This window comes from Gymnodraco acuticeps, unplaced genomic scaffold (genome assembly GCF_902827175.1).
Source record: "Gymnodraco acuticeps unplaced genomic scaffold, fGymAcu1.1, whole genome shotgun sequence".
Classification (NCBI taxonomy): Eukaryota; Metazoa; Chordata; class Actinopteri; order Perciformes; family Bathydraconidae; genus Gymnodraco; species Gymnodraco acuticeps.
Window position 1 is genome coordinate 1,542,751 of NW_022989799.1, and position 21,915 is coordinate 1,564,665.

The window sequence follows — 21,915 nt, forward strand, 5'->3', positions numbered from 1 at the left end:
TGGATTTCTTGAACAGCTTTTAGTCATAATGTCATCTCTACACATGTCTAAATGATTGTTTTGTTGTTCCTGTTGTGCCAGCTGGAGATTTGTACTACACATACAAGGACAATGAGAGGATGGTTGTGTGCACCAAGGACCAAATTATCAATGTCCTGAAGGAGTGCCATGATAACCTGGGTTCCGGAGGTCATGCAGGGAGAAGGCGCACCACCGAGAAGGTTTTGGCAACGTACCACTGGTCCACTATGCGGGAGGACGTGAAGAAATGGGTGGGAGTTTTTGACTGACTGACTGATTATTGATCTACAGAAATGTGTTGTATGTGTACATTGAAACAGAGTGAGACATGTGTGGATCTCATTGGCCCACTTCCCTCCACTGCTAAGGGCAAAAGGTACTATCATGATGGGCTGAAGCATGTGTAACCTCCTTTAAAGGGGACCTATCATGCAAAATGCACCTTTGGACGTCTTTTATACATGAATATATGTCCCCGGTGTTCCAGGGAACTCACCAAGTGTCAGAAAACACAACCCTCTCTATTTTCCTCCTTCGCCAAATCTCTAAAAAAGTGGCTGAAACGGATCTGAAAAAAACGGATCCAGATTTCAACACTTTCCTACGTCACAAAGAGACGTGCTCCGCTTATTGGTCAACTCTCCACCTATCAGGGGAATGAGCCACGGCCACGTGCATTGCCGGGATCAATACCAACCATCCGGGAGGTGTTTATGAACTTCTCTCAAGTCCAACACGGATATGCCTCCAAGCTAATGCTAAACCCGGGATCAATACCAACCATCCGGGAGCAGGCCAGTGAGGACACATCCAATTATGAAGCTGTAAGTTTTTATTTAGCGGTGTTTTTCCTGATAAAGCTATCTCTAGCTTGTAGTATGTAGCATGTAGCATGTAGCTTCGCCGTATCAATGTCGCCTCAAACCCAAATAGTAATCGGTTAGGTGTTTATATGTTTTTATAACATTTTATATTGTACGCTCCGCAGTCTTTGCTTTGTCTTTTATTTTAATTATCAGGCATTTGCTAACATGTTCAGTCATACTGCCGTAATGGCGATCTGTGTGAAGGCTGTAAAGCCACGCCCTAGCCGATAACACAAGTATTTATTCTCCTATTTATTAGTATTTTGTATCCTCTAAAATCATATTGAGTAAGTTATAATAACAAACGTAATCTTCTGTAGGTAAGTGCCGTTTTTTGCAGCGTTATATGTAAAAGCTTTTGTGATTGTAGTCTGTAAGAACGATCAGATATCATCGATCTGTAAGCTAAGCTACGCTAATGAGACATGCCGTTTTTTGCAGCGTTATATGTAAAAGCTTTTGTATGTTTAATTGTTTGCGCACATGAATATAAATGGGGGTGTGTGAGGATACAACACTGTGTGTATGTATGCGAGGGGGGGACACACACCACGAGTAAAACGGAGCTAAAGCCCCGTTGGTCTGTTGTTGTTGACAAGGCCTTACCTAGCAACAGGCTAATTAGTGGCTATCATCTGTATTGAGTCGGAAACACAGCATCCACGTTACGGTTCAAAACTAACTCAGATTGGAAAAGGCTAAGCAAAGAGCTTTGCTAAATAGAGAGTTTTAAGCCCCATCTTTTGGGATTTCAGACTATATTTATCCAAATAGTATTTTCTCATCCTGAATACTAAATTGAGATGATTTTGTTCTAACTATGTTTTCTTCTTTACAGGCCAGCACCTCACATACTTACTAATTAGTGACAATTTGTACATCCTTTGCTATTATTTACATTTTTTTGTATCATGGCGGAAATGAAAGACTGTACCTGGCAGCCCTGCACTACAATGAAAACGCTGAGCGTGCACAAGCCAACATCCACTGGAAACCCTCTGTATAAACTGCAGTTCCCAAAGGCCAGGAAGGGAGAATGCAGAGCAAAACCAGTAAAGACTGACCCCACATTCCGTAAGTGTTTAAAATATTTATTATACAACTATTTACAAATATAAAATTAGAAAGAACTTTCAGTTTTTTACATGCATATACTAATCTAAACCACATTTTTTGTTGTGCTTTTTTTTTAACATTGCACAGGCTACGTGGCCAACTTGATGGACCTCATCTTCGACCAAGTCTTTGTGGACCCTGCACCATTATGAGCGACCTGACAGGGAGGAGGTCATCGCCGGGTATGCTACACGGTTCAATTTGGCTGCTGTCTGAACCCAACATCGACATTTTGCGGATCAGGAAACTCCTGCCTCCTTGAGGACAACGCAGGCCGGAATCACCACTCTGATCCTGCGTCCAAGGAAGCCCCAGCACCAGCTCACAAAGCTTCTGTAGGCTAGATACCTGTGACGCCTGAAATCATTAAAAAATATATTTAGTGTAATTTATACAAAATACAAGTACATTTAATTTTTTTTTATGGGTTCAAAGAACCGTTGATTTTGACAATAAAGTTCCGAGTTGATATCAAATGTGTCGTGATTATTCATGTTTGGATGGGTAAAGAATATTCTGATTTCAAAAGCATAAGGTTGTGTGTGGACTTTTTTTGTCGTACACATGGGTGTGTTATGCCATTGCTGTGTAATAATATATATATATATATATATATATATAATAGTACATGTACAATGAAAGATTGCATAAAGCCATATACACCAGTATTTATTTCCATGAACAATATTAGCATTCGTTTTACAATTTCAGTCAAAACAAACAAACCACTCACTGCTCTATTTGCCTCAACTGTAGTCCACCATGTTCAGCTCTGTAAATATTCAATGCATTCTGCAGGGAGAACACATTCAGGCACACAGGCTCCAATCCAGGATGGTCCACCATACAGGTTACAGAGTCCTCAAGTTCCTGCATCCGTCTTGACACCTAGTGTGATAAACATATTGAATGACATGTTAAAAATGCATTCTCTAAACAGACAACTTAGTGAAGCTATCAAAAATGTTACCTGTGGTATCTCTATGCAGCACACATTCTCCGGTTCAGAAGGCATCGTGGCGCAATTTGCACATGTACACCTGTAGAAAGAAGTCAATAACTGAGCTTTTAAAAACACATGAAACTACACACACTGCTGACAACTGAGGTGTTGTTGGAGTTATACTTTTTATCACCCTAAGTTATTGAACTTTCCAACGGTTGTTGCACGATGTTGGAAGAAAAGGGCTGTAAACTATTAATAAACGCAATGAGGCCATTGTATATATGCTGAAAATATGAATGTCTCCCTTTATAAATATATATATGTATCGCTGTTTTTGCGTTACAAGCTCTAAGTTATAAACTGTACACATAGCATTCTTGCTAATTAGCCAAAATATGAACGGTATAAGTAGCAATCATCGTAACAGAGTAAAATAAATAGGAACAACAGCTTGTCAACTTACCATTCAGAAACGTCCTGCTGCAACCGAGATCTTTGCACCTCCACCAAAACCTCCGCTGCTTCAGGGTCAGTCTCTGGATCAAATTGATAATACGCTTGAACACATGCATTGCTCTGAGATGACATGTTTATTCCACACTCGTAATCACAGCAAGCATGTTAACGTGACTCTCACCGGCTCATGCCCCGCTCTTCTGCAGGGGGGCGTGGTCAGCTGCTGCTCAGAATTTTCAAAGACAGGCTTGGAAAAGAGCGAAAATGAGCGAAACGAGGCATGGCTAAAAAATGATCTGTTTGGTATTTTGAAAAATAAAATGTATAAATATACCTTATATAGGTATGGTCATACACTATATCATTTAAATATAGCATGATAGGTCTCCTTTAAAGGTTCTAAACGTGAAGAATCTGGTTTAAAAAGAAAGGAAATCATTTACAGTGATTCTGTATGTATTTACAACATTCTGCATTTTATATTGCAGATACATTCTAACAGCGACTGATCTGTTCACGAAGTGGGTGGTAGCAAAAACGCTCTACCACAAAACAGCTGTTGAGGTCTCAAAAAAGATTGTAAATATTCTTCTCGATTTCGGTCTTGTCGAGAAGATCATTACCGACCAAGGACGGGAATTTGTCAATGAGGTACAATAATCTATCTAATACAGTGTATGTGTTATGTGTAACAATGTAATACGATTTTTCAGGTAATTTGGTAATTGGTGTACACTAAACCATCTGCAGGTCAACCGTGGTGTTTTTGATGCACTGGGTGTAAAACACTGCATCACTTCAGCGTACCATCCCCAGTGCAATGGCCAAGATGAGCGTACAAACCAAAACATAAAAAAAGCACTTGCAAAGTACTGTGGAGAGGACCAGAATGACTGGGATTTACATCTGAGGGGCATTGTGGCGAGCATTAACACCTCAAAGCAGGTACAATGTTGTAACAAATGCAGATGGAAACAATACTCAACAGAGATACTAAAAGGAATTTTTATGCTTTCAGAGGTCAACCAAGTGCACGCCCTATTTTGCCCAGTTTGGGAGGCACCCTCGCGTCCCGGGTGTTATAAATGCTACAGTCAATGACAGGGATGATACCTCTGTTTTGGTGCCTGCTGATGAGGCAGAACAGCAGCTTGAGGCAAAGGCTGCAACCATTGCAGATTTGCACTCGAAGGTGAGAATAAAATGGCAATATTTAAAACATAATAACTCCTAAAAAATGCAAGCGTATGTTAAGGACTGTAAATGATAACTGTTACATATCTTTCTCAGATTTACCAGAACATCCAAATAGCACAACAGAGACAGAAAATCTCTTTTGAAAAACGCAAGGGAAAGAATGTGAAATCTTTCCTGATTAACGTTGGAGATGAGGTCCTAAGAGCGAATAAGAGGAAGGAGGGCCGAAAAGGTGGAAAACTGGAGTGCAACTGGTTTGGCCCTTATGTGGTTTCCTCAATCACCAACAAGGGTGTGGCAACCCTGTTGAGCTCAACAGGAGCTCAGCTGAGACAGAGTGTGAATGTGTCTCAGCTGAAGCCCTTTATCAGGCCTATGTTGAGAGGTATTTTGATTATCAATACAAGGACACATTTTAGGTATACTTCATGTGTGGTACTTCAATAATACTGTTTATTTTGTGTCTATCTAATAACAGCTGAACCGAAGTTGGATTCGGAGGGGTCTGTTGCTGACCACCAGTATGCCCTCTCTGGTGCGAAATACGCAAAGGATCTACATCCGATTCAAGACAAGCTGGTAGATATATGTTTACTTCATGCACAGTGATGGAGGTGCATTGTTTTGATTTTAATTTTTCTATGTTTTCTATTGGCTTGAAGTATGTTTTGCAATCTGTTATTTGCAGCTCAGCTATGTGCTAGACCACAATAGGCCTGGAGCAGAGGTCATTGTGAAGGAGGGTGATGTGTGCCTGACCAGAGAGGACTTTTGGAGCCTGGGTCTTCCTCAGTGCATGGAGTCAAATGTAGGTATACTTGAGCTTTCCTCCCAACTTCATCTTGTCTCAAATAAATGGCACAGGTAACTTACTGTTGTTACTGTTTCAGATTGGAAACACGTGCCTGAAGATGGTACAAGAAGCCACCCAAAGACATGTACGGTTTTCAACAGACATCATTGGCCTGCTTTTTTCTTTTGAATAACACATATTTTCTAAATAGCTGTTTAGTGGTGAAACTCCAATCTCGTGAAGTGTGGTTGTCTCTTGTTGTTGAACATACTTCTATGAAGATTTCATTTTTTTTGAAAAACTATCAATATAGGGCAAAGATATATACATCGTGGATATGTATGTGGTTCCTACCTGGAAGTCCAAAACAGCTGACGTGTTTGCTTTGCGTGAGTCTGTTCCAAATGATCTCACCAGCATGTACAAAATGAACATAAGTTGTGCTGTGTGGTTTTCTTCTGGTGTTTGATTATGTCTAATTTCAGCTATTTTGTCAATGGTTGACAGGTGATCAAGCCAGCAAAGAGAGAGTTATATTTGCTCGACCCTCTTAAGCCAGATGGCTTTGGGGACAATTCCTACAAGGACATATTTAGGTTTTTGTAACATGATTACCCCCACCGTTCTGTGGCTTGTATGGGAGTTCTAAATAGTTTATAGTATTCTAATACTGCAGTAACCATCTTGTAGACCAGGGGTCTGAATCTGATCAAATTCATTTATAATATATCTCCATTTCCACAAAGTCTGGAGTGTCCTTAGTGGAACCAAAAGAAAAAGAGTCTGCAACAGGATGCTATGAATTATAATATTCATTTTGTTATAAGCCTTGTTCAAAGGTTGTTTTCAAGTTCAGCTTTGTTCAGCGGCTGGTAAACGTATTTTTGTTTGTTTTATTTTAGCCCCGTTCAGTGGCTTTCATAACTTTCCTCTTTTAAGGCATGCAATAGTTCAATGTAAGGAAATCCAAAAACATGAATTATATTGAGTATAGCGTTCCTTCACCAAATCAATTCCCATGTCTTATCATTTCTTTTGACAGTGACCTAGCGCACCGCATTGCTCCAGGTCAGTGGACAGTAAAGTTCGGCAGAGACGTCAAGGTACATTTCTCCACCATCTCATACACCTGCTTTCACATGTCTTTATTTTCCATTTGACCATGAACATCACTGTTATATTCCAAATTCTTACAGGGTTAGCCTCACCAAACCACGGGCAATGACTGTGGTGTCTTCATACTGATGGTAAATTCCTCCCTTGACACTTTTTTTTAAGGGGTTTTGTTAGTTTTTGAAACTCATAACTTAACAGATCTTTATCCTTTCACAGTATGCACTCAACTTCAGCACAGATGCTCTACTTTGGTTTACCGAGGTCAGTATTTATCCTCTGAGTTAGTATTTCAGGGGGAAGAGGGGGCTAACATTGAGTAGACAAATGATGAGGTTCCATTCATTTTCAACTTTATTATTGTTACATTTTCTTTTAGCGGGACATAGCACAGATCCGGAAATGGTGGTGCATTATGCTCATGGAACGGTACCAGATTGAAGGGTAAATCATACATTTTAAATGTTACTTTATAGACAACAGTTTCTTTGACACTGATTTACATTTTCATCCTGATATTATGTGATTTTTATAGCCACGGACAGATCCAGATTATTTAACACATGCATACATATTGATAATTGTATACACATGTAATTAAACAATCACATGACCCACACCTTATATTTTCCTTCAAAGGTCCAGTTTCAAAAGTCCGACATGTGCTTCATATTGGAGGTAATATCTTTTCAGTGAAGCAGTAACTGTTTTTTGTTTAAAAAACGACCTGTGATCACGGCAGAATTTCCAACTATTATGTCTCACTGCTTTTTTTAACTTTATTGATAGCTGTTTTTTACCTCAAGGAGAAGAATAACAAAACATAAGAAAAATGTGTGTGATATATTCAACATTAATATTAAAAATGTGTCTTTTTGCTACCTGAAGCCCAAAGAATCTTGGTATTTCGATTGTGCTGGCAACAGTCTAGTCAATGTGTTGTTAAATATGTTTGATCTAGTCTGACCAATACTTCACAGCTGCCAAACTGTCTTCTCTCGGACCTTCTGATGGAAGTGGTTCTCCAGGAAGGTGACAAAGCGTACTCATCACTCACTCTAGTGTGTACCACCTTCAGAGACACAATGTCCACTGTGTCTTTCAGAAGAGGGGCCCACTTTCGCTGGCTTGAGAGTAAGTGATTCAGTGAAGGTGCAGCAGTATACGACAGCTGTGGTGTCTATGCATATTTTTAATGGCTCTATTGAAATGCTTGTTTTACACAGGTGTTGCTACATGGAGTTTGTTCTCTGCTTCATACAAGCAGGATTTCAACGTCATGTACACCATTGACACCTGCCGTGGATGCTTGGAGCCTTACAAAAACTGCAAACCAGGTAGACTTCTTATTCTGGATAATAATGTTTATGTGTCATTACATATTTAGTGTGTTGTGGTCCTAGTGTGATTCAATTACAATATTTTCTTTTTCTATTCATAGGATATGTTGGGAAAGGTAAAAGAGGAGAATTGCAGGGCATCTACTCTGATGACCAACATCCAGGCTATTGCAGTCCCTTCTGCAACCAGATATCATAGGTAAAGATTAACTCACACAAACAAATGTCAGAATAGACTAAATTGTCACTGCAATTAATGAAGATCATCATTTGATATCTTACCTTCAAGTTTGGTTTTCCCGGACGCTGCCCGTCGTGGACTTCGGGTCGTGGACTTCGGGTCGTGGCTGAACCTGTCTCTGCAGTCCTGCCTTGGGTCATGCTGCTTCCCTGATGGCTTCCTCATATATTCTGAACAATCTGTGCTGTTTTCCTATCCACATGTAAAAGGAACTAGAAGGATTTCTTGATACTAAGGGCTGTAGAGAAAAGTTTGGAGCTTTTTCCATTAACGTTGAAGTTCAAATTCTCAATAAACACTTGAATGCTGTGCTGTCTTTCTATTTACTTGAATGTGTGAATTCATTCAGTTGGGTAGGTAAGCTTGGGATGGATATATGAAATATATACATACAAAAAATTAGAGACTCTTTCCAATGAAAGTAGCTAGCCGCAATAGCTCCAAGATTGCTATATCTAGTTTGTAGGTCGCCAAGTTGGCATCATTGACAGTTCGTCTCTTAAAGCCTCTAAAGCTCTGCAACAAAAAAGGATCATTATGAATGTAAATACTATACATGGTAATGCAGCAGGGCATAGTGCGATGAGGCAGGCAGGCAGAACCAGATTTATTTCTAAATATTTGTCGATCAATATTAGGCTACACTAATATAAGGCTACTAGTATTATGATATTACTGCAATAATATTCCAGTGGTGGCTGCTTAAGGTTGTTTCTGGCTCGTTTGATCCAAACATTGTCCAAAGCTCAAAATGTATTGTAATAGATGTAAGAATTCTCAAAATGTACAATATGTTTTGATCCAACACAATATTCTGATTCAATCCATATATGTTAGGGGTTTTTTTTTTCACCAAAATAAATAGACTGCCTTCTCTCCAGCTCACCGCACACAAAGGGGGGGGGGGGGGGGGGGGGGGGGGCATCTGTATTAACGGGTCAGTCTATAAGCACTCTAATAGCACCATAAATTACATTTAAATAACCACAAAAAGACAATTATTGTTTCCGATATTGATTTAACGAGATGCTGTTATAACATGGAAACGGCTTAATTTAAAAAAAATAAGCTTCAAAAATGTTTTATGAAGCACACTGGGTACAGCCCTGTAATACATGTGTTCCGTGTGTATATAGTCTTACGCAAGAAACACATAGCATGAACAGACTGCAACAAAACCAGTCTTACAAACAGACTTCTGCTAAACTGGTGCAGAAGCAAAGCATCTACCTTAGATGAAGTTCACACAGAACTGTGGAAAAGGGAGAACATCTGTACTTGCTTTCAACGACATGATCAGGCTTATATATTATAAAAGTGTTGGCTAAAGTAACGCAGAATATATATATTTTTTAATTGTAAATAATTAAGTACACACACATAACAAGCTGTACCGAGTTCCTCCGGCTGCAGTTCCGCAGACGGCCGGTGTGTGGCAGCATAGCGCTGGGAGCAGAGGGAGGTGAGTATATGACGGATATGACGGATGACGGATGCGACGGAAATACACCCGAACATATTTGGTAGGCCGAACATATCTGGTACTGACACCGCCTCGCTGCGGGCGTCTTTGTCCCGCGAGATTTCAACGTCTCATGTAGGCGGGCCTCCAGAGCAAGTCGGACAAAATGACTAACCATCATGCAACGCACTAGCAACACGTTGATCGCAACTGCGCAGGTCTCGCTTGTCTCAAACAAGCCTAGGGCCTGTGTATATTCCGTCACCTACTGCACCGGACGGAGTGTAAAATATCATGACATACAACGTTAGGATTTCTAAATGTAAAAAACACACCAAAAGCATCTAAATATTGACTTTAAAAATAGGTTAGATTCTGGATATTAAACCTCCATTCCCTCCACTACAAAGCACACTGACAGTGTGTCCCAACCATTACGCATTAGCGCCCTCTCCTGGGCTGGGGTGCGCAGCTACACCACCTACAAAACCCCAAAGATTGATTTATGCTTCACATTGTATGTTGATTTCCCCCCAACAGCAAGACATGGCAAGTTTATTCATTAAGCACATTTCATATCAAATCACATATCAACAAGGGAATTCAAATTGCTCTACAAAAAACTTGTAACATCAGTCACTAGAAGCCCAAGATAATTCTAATTGAAAAAAGGCTTGAATAGAAAAAGACAGTTATAAAATACCAGAATAAAAAACAGTGCTGTGTAAGATATACATTTTAATTTTAATTTTATAGGAAGGTAAAAAAGTTTTCAGTCTGGTTTTCAAAAATATATGGAACATAAAAATTAAACACTGCTACTCCTTGTTTAACTCTGACTGCAGACCTGAACCAGAAGACCTGAGAGCTCTGGTTGGTGTCCGGTGCCTTGCTCAAGGGCACCACGGCAGGGCAGGAGGTGACCTGGGACCTCTCCAAGAAGCAGTCCACACTCCATATTTAGGTCTGGTCGGGGACTTGAACCGGCGACCCTACGGCTCCCAGTCCAAGCCACTGCCGGAGTAGGAGAGTAATGATAAAAATGTTGCCAGATAATATTTGAACAGAGAAATATATTTTATCTTCCAGATCAACTTGTCTTTCCTTTCAACATCACAGTTGCTCACAGTACAGTTAGGCTAGGTTGAATTGTTTCTCATTCACACTCAATGATTAACATCTATCATTATCTCATTTGTGATATAGTTATATAAGTCTTGGGTATTCTCTCGTTATAGTCCTACCACCGTGCTATCAGTGTGCCAAACAGGTGCATAGTTGTAGGGGTTGTTAAAATAAGAACATGCAGACAAAACATCAGGTGATCATTAAGATAGAACAAACATGTCAACAAGGCAAATGAGTAGATCCTGGACATATTGATTCTATAAACAGGTGGAATTTGTATTTATTTGTAATGTATTTTAAAAGCAGCTCTGTTGAATTTGAAACTTTAAGATGCTTTGTTTTAGGGTATCAATTGAATTATTGCCAGCACCCAATGATACGTTTCCCCAAGAACACAATGAAACCAATCTGTGGTCATTTTGCTGGTGTTGACTGGACTAAGTTGTATTTAAAGGTGTTTCTGACATTTTGTTTAGTTGTTCCTCAACAGCGGTATTGCTTTATTCACTGTATCTTTAAAAAATGGACTAGGCTTCGTATGTATTTTTGTTATTTACTTTTCGATGATAAGGAGAACAGTGGGCTGGAAACGAAGGGAATAAAACATCTTTGTGCATGTCTCATGAATACATATATTAGGCTATATATTTCTTTATATGTTATATTTTGTATCCTTTCTTTACAATTGATATTGAGATAATATAACACTACACACTCCGATACAGTAGTTGGCGGTAGTGATGGCAAAATGAAGCTTTGAATGAAGCGTCGAACCACTTGGACAATTGTGTCGGAAATAGGTTCATTTCTCGAAGCTTCAGTTACAGCGACCTCTCCTGGCGAAGTGCAAGGCTGCAGTGGGTTTAACGTATCTTTGCCTTGAAAAATATTCGATGCACACACTCACACTAAGACTGAATATCATGTTCTATTTGCAATTAAAGATTGATAATTGTGTGTATTGGGTTATTGAGAAGAGACTAGAGAGTGCTAGACATGTTTTTGGGCGGAGAGGGCCTTTTATCAGTTATTAAAGTTGAAAAGCAATGATTAAAATACGTCCATTCCGGGATTTGAACCAGCTGCGCGGAGGATATCGCCGCATTCGGGCCGCCGGCTCTATCCACTGGACTATCTATTCCTTGAAATATTTAACTGTTTTCATATTACTGATAATTGTCTTTTTGTTCACAACTTCTCCACATTTCGAAGTGTTTCCCGAGCCAGAACGACCTATCTTACTTCCTGGCTTGCTCTATAATGATATCAAATGCAATAACAACAACAACAACTCAACAGCAACAACGCAAACTACGACAACAACCCACACATTGCGCATTGTTTAGAGCGGTCATAAAGTGTTGAAGCACTCAAGTTTGAAACTGTTTCAACCTGTCACCTGTCAGAATCGAGACGAGGCAGTGCATTGAATCGCGTGAATGGACCGTGAACCAGTCAAGTGATTCATTCAGGAAATGAAGCAGTTGCTGCTTCGGACGTCACATGTCACGTGATTTGAAGCAAGCTTCGAAGCACTGCTTCTATGGAATAGGAAGTCCAGGGTTGAAGCTCCGTTCGAAGCTTCAGTGTCAAACTGCCATCACTAGTTGGCGGTATGCAGCCTTCAGTTGGTTTGATATCCGTTAACAAAACCACAGAAGAAGAAGTTGTTTCTTCCTGTTTATCATCCACATTACATCACGGTTGCGTGCTACATCAGTGGTCACAGAGGTCTGCCGAGAGGTGTATGTGCTGCGAGATGTTGGTAGCAGCAGGTTTTAGTGGGAAGTTATTAGTAAGGTGCGTGAGAACATTACCTCCATATGTGGTGTCTCCTTCGTCTCTCTGTGGTGTCGCTTATTACAGAGGAAAAAAGACCCTGGCTAACAGCGGCACTTTGATCCCGAGCCGAGCTGCCAGTCACGCGACAGGTGAGGCAAGGCAAGTTTATTTATATAGGCAGCACCTTTCAACACAAGGCAGGTGAGAGCTACCTGGGGGCTCCTGTTCGATACCTGGAGGCGGGAGGATAACACTTTAATGTTTAATACAGAGAGAAGAAGTCAGAAGCGACCCTAGAACAAGTATACAAACTGGCCCCTAATAATAAATCCAGCTGTAGTATTTTATCTGAGTCCATTTCAACTTGGTTTTGTATTTTCATAAACCGGTTTCTCTTCCTCATAGCTTCAGTGGTTTCATTTTCTCCCTTCATTATTTGTATGACTTCAAATGAAGCTATCCCTGCTCTTATACTAGAAAATAACCCAATAAATGACATACTAATCTTCCTCCAATAAAATGTGAAGATTTATTTTTGACCTAAGGTTATGCAGTTGCACATCATTTTGAAACATTGTTATTACATATACATTACATCTAATTTAGCTGACACTATTATCCAAAGCGACTTAGAATAAGTGCGATAAACCATAAAGATACAAACACAGAACAACAATTAAAGTACTGTTTTATTTGCTTAAAAAAAGCCAAACCATTACATTAGTATACATTAGTTTCACTATTGCTCCATTTATTTATTTTTTCTTCAATTTAATGGCCAGATACATGCGAAACAGGTGGGCTTCAGTTTGCAGCTAAAGATATGTAGACTTTCTGCTGACCAAGATGGTAATGAATAAACCCAAAAAGCATGAAGACACAACCTGCTAAACAGGTCTATTAGTTGGGATGTTCTCATCTTTTATTTTTCTGCTTTCTGGGTTTGGTGGCACCCAAACTGGCTTGTCTGCTGCGCCTTAGCCTTTTAATGTTCGGGAAAACCCTCAAAGCATATAACCTCAGGCATTGTTACATTTCCAATCCAATGCCCTGGAATACAGACCCAGACAAACTTCACAGGTATCTTATTTGTTATACTAACGCCCTCTTATACCAACACCCTACCTGTTGCATGTGTCTGTCCCTCTGACGTCACTGAGAGAGGCCAGCGCTGGGGCTTGTGGGTAGTAAAGTCTTGTCTCACTATGTTGTCTTTCTCCCAAGGGAAGCTGGTGCGTAATGGTGAGGATAAGAAGGCAGTGGTAAGCCCCCATTCATTTCTCACAGTAAAGGACACACTTGATCAACACTCCTCATTTTGGATGCAGTTTCTACTGTGCCTTCCAAGTATTACAATTTTTACGGGGGAGTAAATGCTAATCGTAATGCTAAAAAACGAGCTCGTACCTCTTGTATTCTACATTTTTCTCAATCATTCGTGTGGACCGGCCTGATCATCTGTCTCTCTGTCGCTGTTTTCAGATCTGCATTGAGGGGAACATTGCCAGTGGGAAGACGACCTGTCTGGAATATTTCAGCAAAACTAGCAATATAGAGGTACGACTAAACAAAGTAATACACCAATGCTGTGCATATTGCTGTTTTGTGTGCATGTGCTCCTCCCTCCAGGAAGTACCACTGTAGGTGTTGCACAAACAGAGTTTTACATGCATGCGAATGAGTCGCTTTTCGGCGCCTCACGCTGATTTGGGTGATTTGTGTAATTCGTGGAGAACCGAAGCGTCCGACTCACGGACTGACGGACAACTTCTCACTTCAAAAAATGTTTAAGAAATCTAGACTGCAAAATAATTAAACAAGCGAGTGCCTGTTTTTCCTGGCCAAGGACAAGTTCCTTGAACACAACACGAGCGTAACGTGTCTTCACGTGGTATATGTCTCGTCTGAAAGGGGTGTATTAGAGCAAGCCCCCAGGAAGTGAACTCTGTGGCCGTTTCTCTGACCCCATTTACACGGGAACGTTTGCGTTTACGCACCGTATGCGTTTTCAAAAAAGTCTTCCGTTCACATGCATTCGATTCATTTAACGTGTCCGTTCACACGAGACCGCTGGAAATGCTGGAAACGCTGTAGTACATAGTGTACCGGGCCTGTACCGGGCCTGTAAGTGGCGCTGCTGCCGCCACAAAATACACCAAAAGCAGCGAAGAAGACCCTGGAGCATGGTTGCCATGGTTGCCCTTCTGTTTATTCTCCGCGGTGGACAGCGTGTTCTCCTGCTGTAAATCTCTCTGGCAGTCCACCAGCAGATGAAAAACACCCACCTCTCCGCCTCTTCCAAGGGACGAGGGAACCGTGCGGCAGAGTTTCCGTTAAAAAAAAATGTCGCCGGTCAACATATCCGTTAAAGTTTAAATCTTCCGTACAAAATTAGAAAAGTACCGGTCAAAGGTCTTCTTTGTTATTTATTGAGCTTTAAAACAAATTGATAACGGCTCTATATAATAATAATAATAAATGGAGCCTCTCTTTCCCTCCCCCTCTTCTGACAGCCCAGCAGCTGACCTCTGAGCAGGAGACGTGGGGAGAGGGAGGCGGGGCTATTTCATCGTTATCAGAAAATGATCGTATAGAGGCGATTACACGGAGCCGTTTGACCCCGCAGAGCGTTCCGTTTGCAGATCTATCCACCTTGGGACCCGTTATCGTTTGCGGGGTCCGTTTCTATCGTTTTGTTACGGCCTCGTGTAAACGAAAGGGCTATACGCAAGAGAAACTATACGGATACAACCCGTTTCGTCCTCGTGTAAACAGGGTCTCAATGTCGAGTATGTCATCGAGTGGCGCCGAATGCTGGGCATTTAACCCATAGATTTAACCAAGCCCCCAGGAAGTGCGCCGGACTCAGATGAAAATATTCGTGGTGGCCAAACGGCGGTACTACACTTCCGTTTGGTTGCCAGGCCCGGAAACACTTTTTCCCCATTGACTTACATGGGGAAAGAATGGTCTGTAAATCGGTGGATGATTTTTCTTTAACTAAATAAACTACCCAGTATGAACTATTTTATAGCCCTTATTAGAATCATTCGGTCCTTAAAGTTGTAAAATGCACTAAAAGCCGAATCTAGATTTATTTTCTCTCTCCATTCATTCTACTGAGCCTAGAGTGGGAGCTCGGGGGCGGGGCTTAAGGGGCGCATGCTCTGTGACTGCACATACGGCTTCTTCTGCTCTGACCATCGATGTATAATAGAGTGCCACAGTGACGCGACCCGGAAGTAAGTTAGCATTTTACCACTTCCGGTTCCTTCGACAAAAACCAATGCAATTTCTCCATAGTGTAACACTCCTATGTGCTAGGTTGCTTTCAATGAGGAGCAGAAGATTATATAAATAGAAAAAACAATATCAAATTAATATAGCCGGCATTTTATTAAACATTCATACAACACTTTCACAAACCCCTCATCCACCCCAGTGAAACCCAATCTGCTATCATGGACAAAACAACAATAATCGAACCCGGGTAGTCTGTAGTTTCTCTCTCTCTGGTAATCCAATGACCATCAGTCCTTTTTCTGGTGAGTAGAATCCTTTAGAATGCTTTTTCTGGTGAGTAGAATCCTTTAGAATGCTTTTTCTGGTGAGTAGAATCCTTTAGAATGCTTTTTCTGGTGAGTAGAATCCTTTAGAATGCTTTTTCTGGTGAAGAAAAGACAAAAAACTGCAGCTCCAAAAACTTCCGTCAGTTCTGCTAGTTCCTGGTTCCCCGCAGCATCAAAAAAGCACATCATCAAACAATTTGAACACACACAGGGCCCACACTCAGCTGCCACTCATTGAGCCTCATTAACAACCACAGCTGGCCTGTTCTTCCTCTCCTCCCTCATATGCAGACTCTGCTGCCCCAAGTGGGAGCTGCTGTTTATTACAGGGTCTAAAACTCACTGCATTATTTGAGTGGGTTACATTAGGATTCTGGAAAATAGCTGGAAATCACGTTTTGTTCAGCCGGATAATCTCCACATGTCTACCATACTTTTATAATTTTCTGGAATACAGCGTGGGAGGCGGGGCCTCGTTCATTCCTATGAGAGTTGCTCATTGGCGCATGAAGACAAAATGGCCCAACTTTTGAGAGAGCGAAACGTCGCGAAAGTATTCATATAATCCGTTGTTATTGTGCATCCATGGGTAAAGGTAAAACTCATGTAGTACTGAACACGTCACATGAACGTGCCGGGCAGTGCGGTCCCATGGGTTAGATCCGCGTTCATAATGTTTTGGTGGTCATTCCACAACCGTGCGCGAGTCATGGTGAGATATCTGGATTCAGAAGTTGCTTTTTCTTTGCACAGAATGAAAGAAAGGCCAAATGAATGGGCTGTGATTTTAGTTTTTTTAAGCAGAGGTAGAGTTCAATAATTGTACGGCCCTTGGAGAATGTTGTAACAATGTAAATGGCCCTTGAGAGGAATAAGGGTCCCCACCCCTGCTGTAAATAATAATAAAAACCCTTGATTTTTAACTTAACGTCTCTGTCTCTATTGATCTGGGTATATTGTAAAGAATAGCCAGTTAATTGAAGCATTATAGCACAGGCCTTTGTCAGATGGTATAGCACGCTGTTTTGTTTCTGCTTCCAATAGTTCTCTCTTTTTTCACCATACGTGTGTTTGACACAAGTGACATAAGAAGGTTAAACTTTCGATTTAAAACTGAAGATTCTTTTGCATTTACACCGTTTGTGAACCCTTCATTTGCCTTTATACGCATATGAAATTAAGGCAGCTCAACATTTAAGGAAAGATGAGAAGGCAAATAAAAAAGATGCACTCAGTTTTACATTCAGAGGACAATGAAATGATTATACTAAGGCACACGACACTGCCAGCATCAGTACTGCTCATTCATGAAGTTTCCCTTTCTGTTCTGATCCAGGTCCTAACAGAACCAGTCTCTAAATGGAGGAATGTCCGTGGACACAACCCTCTGGTATTGTAACCGACATAGTTGCTATCATTTTGTAATTTTGTGCAGTTCAAACATTGAATATTTGACAGGATAGGCTCTAAGAGCATTACAATATGACTTGGATACATCAATCATCTGCACATATTGCAGTGTCAGTAAGCTGTTTGTATCCCACTTGATAAGCTGCATTCTTTTACAGTCTGACTACATGACACTAGATAGCAGTAGAGGAAGGAAAGAAAATGTATTCAACTACACTTTGTGTGAACTTACCCTTTAAATTCATAGCAATCTATGTAGTTGATTTACATTTTTTTCGTGTACTTTATGTAGAAGTTATTAGCCTAATGGTGGCTTAGAGAAATCACCTTAAATGATCAGGATCCATCCTCTGGGGACGCTGAATATCCAGCGTAATCCCCATGAAGATCCATTGTGCTTGTGCAGTGCTTGGATACATGGCTGTCAGCTGTTCCTCTCTGTCCCTGCAGGGCCTCATGTACCAGGATCCTGAGCGCTGGGGCCTCACAATGCAGACATATGTCCAGCTGTCCATGCTGGACCAACACCTGTCAACCATAGTAGGTCTACTGTTGGCTAAAACTATTATGGTTTACATACGCCTTGACTGGAGAGAATTTTTACTAGCGCTTCACAAGACATCCTGCACCAACACGTTGGCAGCAGGCCAGACTATGCAACACACTTCTCCCTTCAACAGACTCGGCCCCTACACACCAAACAGACACCAAAGAACACGTCCCGACGGAACACGACTGTTGTGTCTCCTGCGTCTTGGCCAACAGTCGCACTGGAACACACCGCAAAGACTTCAGCCGTCGGCCAAGTAGCACATACGAACTGCGCATGCGTGAGTGGCAATAACTCTCCTTACCAGCAGGCGGCGGTAGTGTGTATTCGTCATTCAAAAGAGGCAACAACCGGAAGACAGACTGCGTGATACAAACAACAAATAGCTACATGCTACAGCTCGAGCCAAGCAGCACAGGGATGAACTATGCCAATATGTGAACAGAACCGGTGCAGTGCCTTTTCAGTGGGGCAAGATACAGCAATATGTGTGCCTATCCTGCTATTTCTGTGTATTCTTTTAATCACACAGCGTTAAGAACAAATACAAATGTGCCTACATAACTGTCAGTTGCAGCCCTAGCATTATTATTGGTTTAACTACAAACAGTATATTTTTTAACAACTACAACATTCAAATACTTCTAGGCAGATTGTGGACAGTAACAAAGTACATTTACTTAAGTACTGTACTGCTCCACTCCCATTCAGACAAATAGTGTTCCACTAAGTTGTTCAGAGTGATTTATTTTGCCGACAGGCTCCGCGGCCGATTCACCATGTTGAATCGGCCGCGGATGGTGTCGGCACGGCCAAAAAGACACGACGGGGCGGGACACACCAATCTGAGCAGGGCGACAGGACGCTCATCGACGGCCAGACATCTATCGACGGCCGAAATCGGCTTGGTGTGCAGACGCCTTTAGTGCAGACGCTCCTCTTCTCTGTTTTTGAAGAAAGGATTCAGCAAGTCTCCTGTTTACACATGAGTCTCAAGCGTTGCTATGGTGAACAGCTGATCTCTTCGCCTACACTGAAGAGCTGCCACCTGCAGTGGAGACAAATAAAGCTGTACCGTGCAATGGAAACGCGGCTTTAGATTACACCATTTGAATAATTGCTATGTCGACCTGCTTTGTCAACAGAAGGATAGCTGAGGTGTTGACATTAAAATGTGATCAGCAGTATGTGCTTATTGTTTTTGTTCCAGTCAGCCCCTGTCAGGATGATGGAGCGCTCCATCTTCAGTGCCAAGTACATCTTTGTGGAGAATCTCTACAGGAGGTATGTGTGTTAGAACCTTCACGCCTGTCCAAAAGAGAACAATAGATCCTCACAGCATATCATTTGATCTCAAATAATGCTGCTTTGAAGGATTCTGTATGTCCACATTTCTCTGTAAGAATGAGAATGTGTGGGTGGGCAATATGAATTCAATTTCTGTCATGGTTTACAAATGTTATCACTATAGATGACATTTGATTCTGTATAAAGAAATAACCAGGCTGTTTTGGCTTAAACAACCAGCGACGTGAATGAGCAGTCCGGAATATATCAATAATCCTTCGCAGTACAACTAAACCTGTGATTTGATCATATTTCTTTTCAGTGGCAAAATGCCAGAGGTGGACTTCGCTGTCCTCAGCGAGTGGTTTGATTGGATCACAACTAACATTTCCATTCCTGTGGATCTGATTGGTGAGGATACAAAAACCCACATTTACTAAAGGTGTATTGAAATGAAAGATCTGCCAGACACAAAAAGAAACATGGAGAATACAGTCACATTATTATAGGAAGATTGATTGGAAACAAAAAATCTATTGTCATCAGTTACTAAAAATAACACAGATTGTAATCTGTATGGTGGTGTTTATTCTTAGCTGAGGAGCAGATTGTCCTGTTTGACCTTTACTGGTTGACAAAGCCCTCTGAGGTTAAACATCACATCTTTGACATTAAACAATGCATTCTGTTTGATATGTCACTGCTAGAGGTAATATCCTAATGTTGCTTTATTTGACTGTAGAGGAGGTGGGGGGTTTGCAGCGTTCCTCCCCTGATTACAAAGGATCATATCTAAACAGAGATAGAACTCATCTGATAAAGTACATCTTTATACTCTTTTTTTTTTTTAAAGCAACCATAACATCAATTCCTAATAATACACATTTCCAGAACACTATTTGGATGTATAGGTGTTCCCTCTGGATATGTTAAAGAAGGGAACATTGATATTCATTGAATATATTCCAGTCACATCAATTGCAATAATCTTTTAGCACTGCAAATCAAAGCAATGAAAAACCTGTCATTTCCCATGAAACCATACCATGAGTGGTTCCAGCATTCAGTCTTAAAGGCATGATAACCTCCCCCCCCTTGTCTCATTTGAATGTGTCTGACCCTCTCCTGTGGCTGCAGTGTACCTGCAGACGTCTCCTCAGACCTGCCATGAGAGGCTGAAGCAGAGGAGCAGGGAGGAGGAGAAAGTCATTCCACTGGTGAGGACGTTAACAATCACAAGATAAGCTTTAACAGTACTGACAAGCTGCCAACCAACTTAAAGGGAAGAGTGTGAAGACTCTCATTTTGTTAATGGCTCACCATTGCACTACCTGTCCACCAGGAGTATCTGGAGTCCATCCACCAGCTGTATGAGGATTGGCTCATCAAGAAAAGCTCCTCCCCTCTTCCTGCTCCTGTTCTGGTGAGGCCGAGCAGATCTGTGTGTATAGTGGCTTTCTGAGCTGTGATCTAATAGTTCCCTCCTTTGATGTGATGTTATAGAGGCGTGCAGTGATGACATGTTTTCTAAGGTGACAAGGTTACCAACGCAAGGGCTCCATTAAAAAAAAAAAAAACCTTCACCAGCGAGGCATTTACTGACGTATTTTATGTTGTAGAACCAACTTCAAAAATATCTTCAGCTTGTCTTAACCACAGACCTTATTTCATCATCAAACCAAAATAATTAAAAAAACCTCACGACTTCAAGACAAGGGAGTCTCAGCAAACATGACATGTGTGTTCTTGTCTCATGCAGTTCTAAACATGATGTTTGATGTGTGTGTGCAGGTGATTCCTGCTGACCAAGACCTCCAGGAGATGCTGCACCAGTACAAAGAAAACCGTGACAAGATCCTCACAGCTAGCTCTCTCTGATACCAAATTCACACTCTTCACTTTTTAGTAACTTGACAGCAGATTTCTCTTCAATGGGCAACTATATTGCCAACTTCTGTTTAGTCAATAGGTATAAACAGGGCTATTGCTTATATTTAGTAGCTATTCTAACGTCTCCTCACCAACAATGGTATTCTCACTTAAAGGGTGTAAATGCTTTAGAGAATCTTAAACTCTTCTAATAACTCAGTTTTTTAACAAAACACTTAAACAATTCTTAACAGAAGTTGAAAAGACTCAAACTTCAAACTGTGAGCTTGAACTGATTCATTTCTCATTTGCGTGAAGATTTCTGGTCATTTTTTATTTATTGGTTTGATGTGTAATTGAAATGCACTTGGATGTTGCTGTTACCCAGATATGACGTGTAATGTGTTGGATTGTTTACCTGAGTTCATCACAGACTAGACAAACACCATTCCAGCTCCACAGATATCACATGTGTAAATCCACTGTACAAATATTTCATTCAAGTAGGGACAGGTTCTCCAATGTTTTTCTGTAACTCCTTTTAACTAAGGAACCTTTGCTATTTTTTACGAATGTTACTATATGAATCAGTGTATTGTGTATCTGCTCTTCTGTTGTTCAGATGTTAATTGAAGCATTTATAAGGAATAAAATATCAGATGTTTATACATCGTGGGGTATTGTAGCACATGGTTTGTGATCGTTTAAATGTGTAGACTGACAGAAAATGGTGCAACTGAATCCACTGGGCACCATTGTTCATACTGTA

The 21,915-nt window shown here is 41.0% G+C and overlaps 1 protein-coding gene and 1 long non-coding RNA gene across 5 annotated transcripts; both read left to right on the top strand.

Annotated features, from left to right (window-relative positions):
* The first annotated feature begins 211 nt into the window (after nucleotides 1-211).
* LOC117550189 lies at nucleotides 212-4,219 on the top strand. The gene is made up of 3 exons (XR_004569586.1): nucleotides 212-272; nucleotides 3,894-4,056; nucleotides 4,156-4,219. It is a non-coding gene; the product is annotated as an uncharacterized LOC117550189 (long non-coding RNA).
* An 8,122-nt stretch (nucleotides 4,220-12,341) lies between these two features.
* tk2 (thymidine kinase 2) lies at nucleotides 12,342-21,831 on the top strand. Of its 4 annotated transcripts, none has more exons than XM_034223408.1 (10): nucleotides 12,342-12,610; nucleotides 13,686-13,723; nucleotides 13,944-14,018; nucleotides 17,367-17,420; nucleotides 17,891-17,980; nucleotides 19,201-19,274; nucleotides 19,600-19,688; nucleotides 20,415-20,494; nucleotides 20,620-20,700; nucleotides 21,069-21,831. In XM_034223408.1, the coding sequence occupies exons 1-10, from the start codon at nucleotides 12,427-12,429 to the stop codon at nucleotides 21,153-21,155; spliced, it is 852 nt and encodes a 283-aa protein (XP_034079299.1). In that variant the 5' UTR covers nucleotides 12,342-12,426; the 3' UTR covers nucleotides 21,156-21,831. The 4 variants fall into 4 exon arrangements, with proteins under 4 accessions (XP_034079299.1, XP_034079314.1, XP_034079306.1 ...); XM_034223423.1 differs by having other exon boundaries at nucleotides 13,691-13,723; XM_034223432.1 differs by lacking the exon at nucleotides 12,342-12,610 and adding an exon at nucleotides 12,631-13,541.
* The last annotated feature ends 84 nt before the right edge of the window (nucleotides 21,832-21,915 follow it).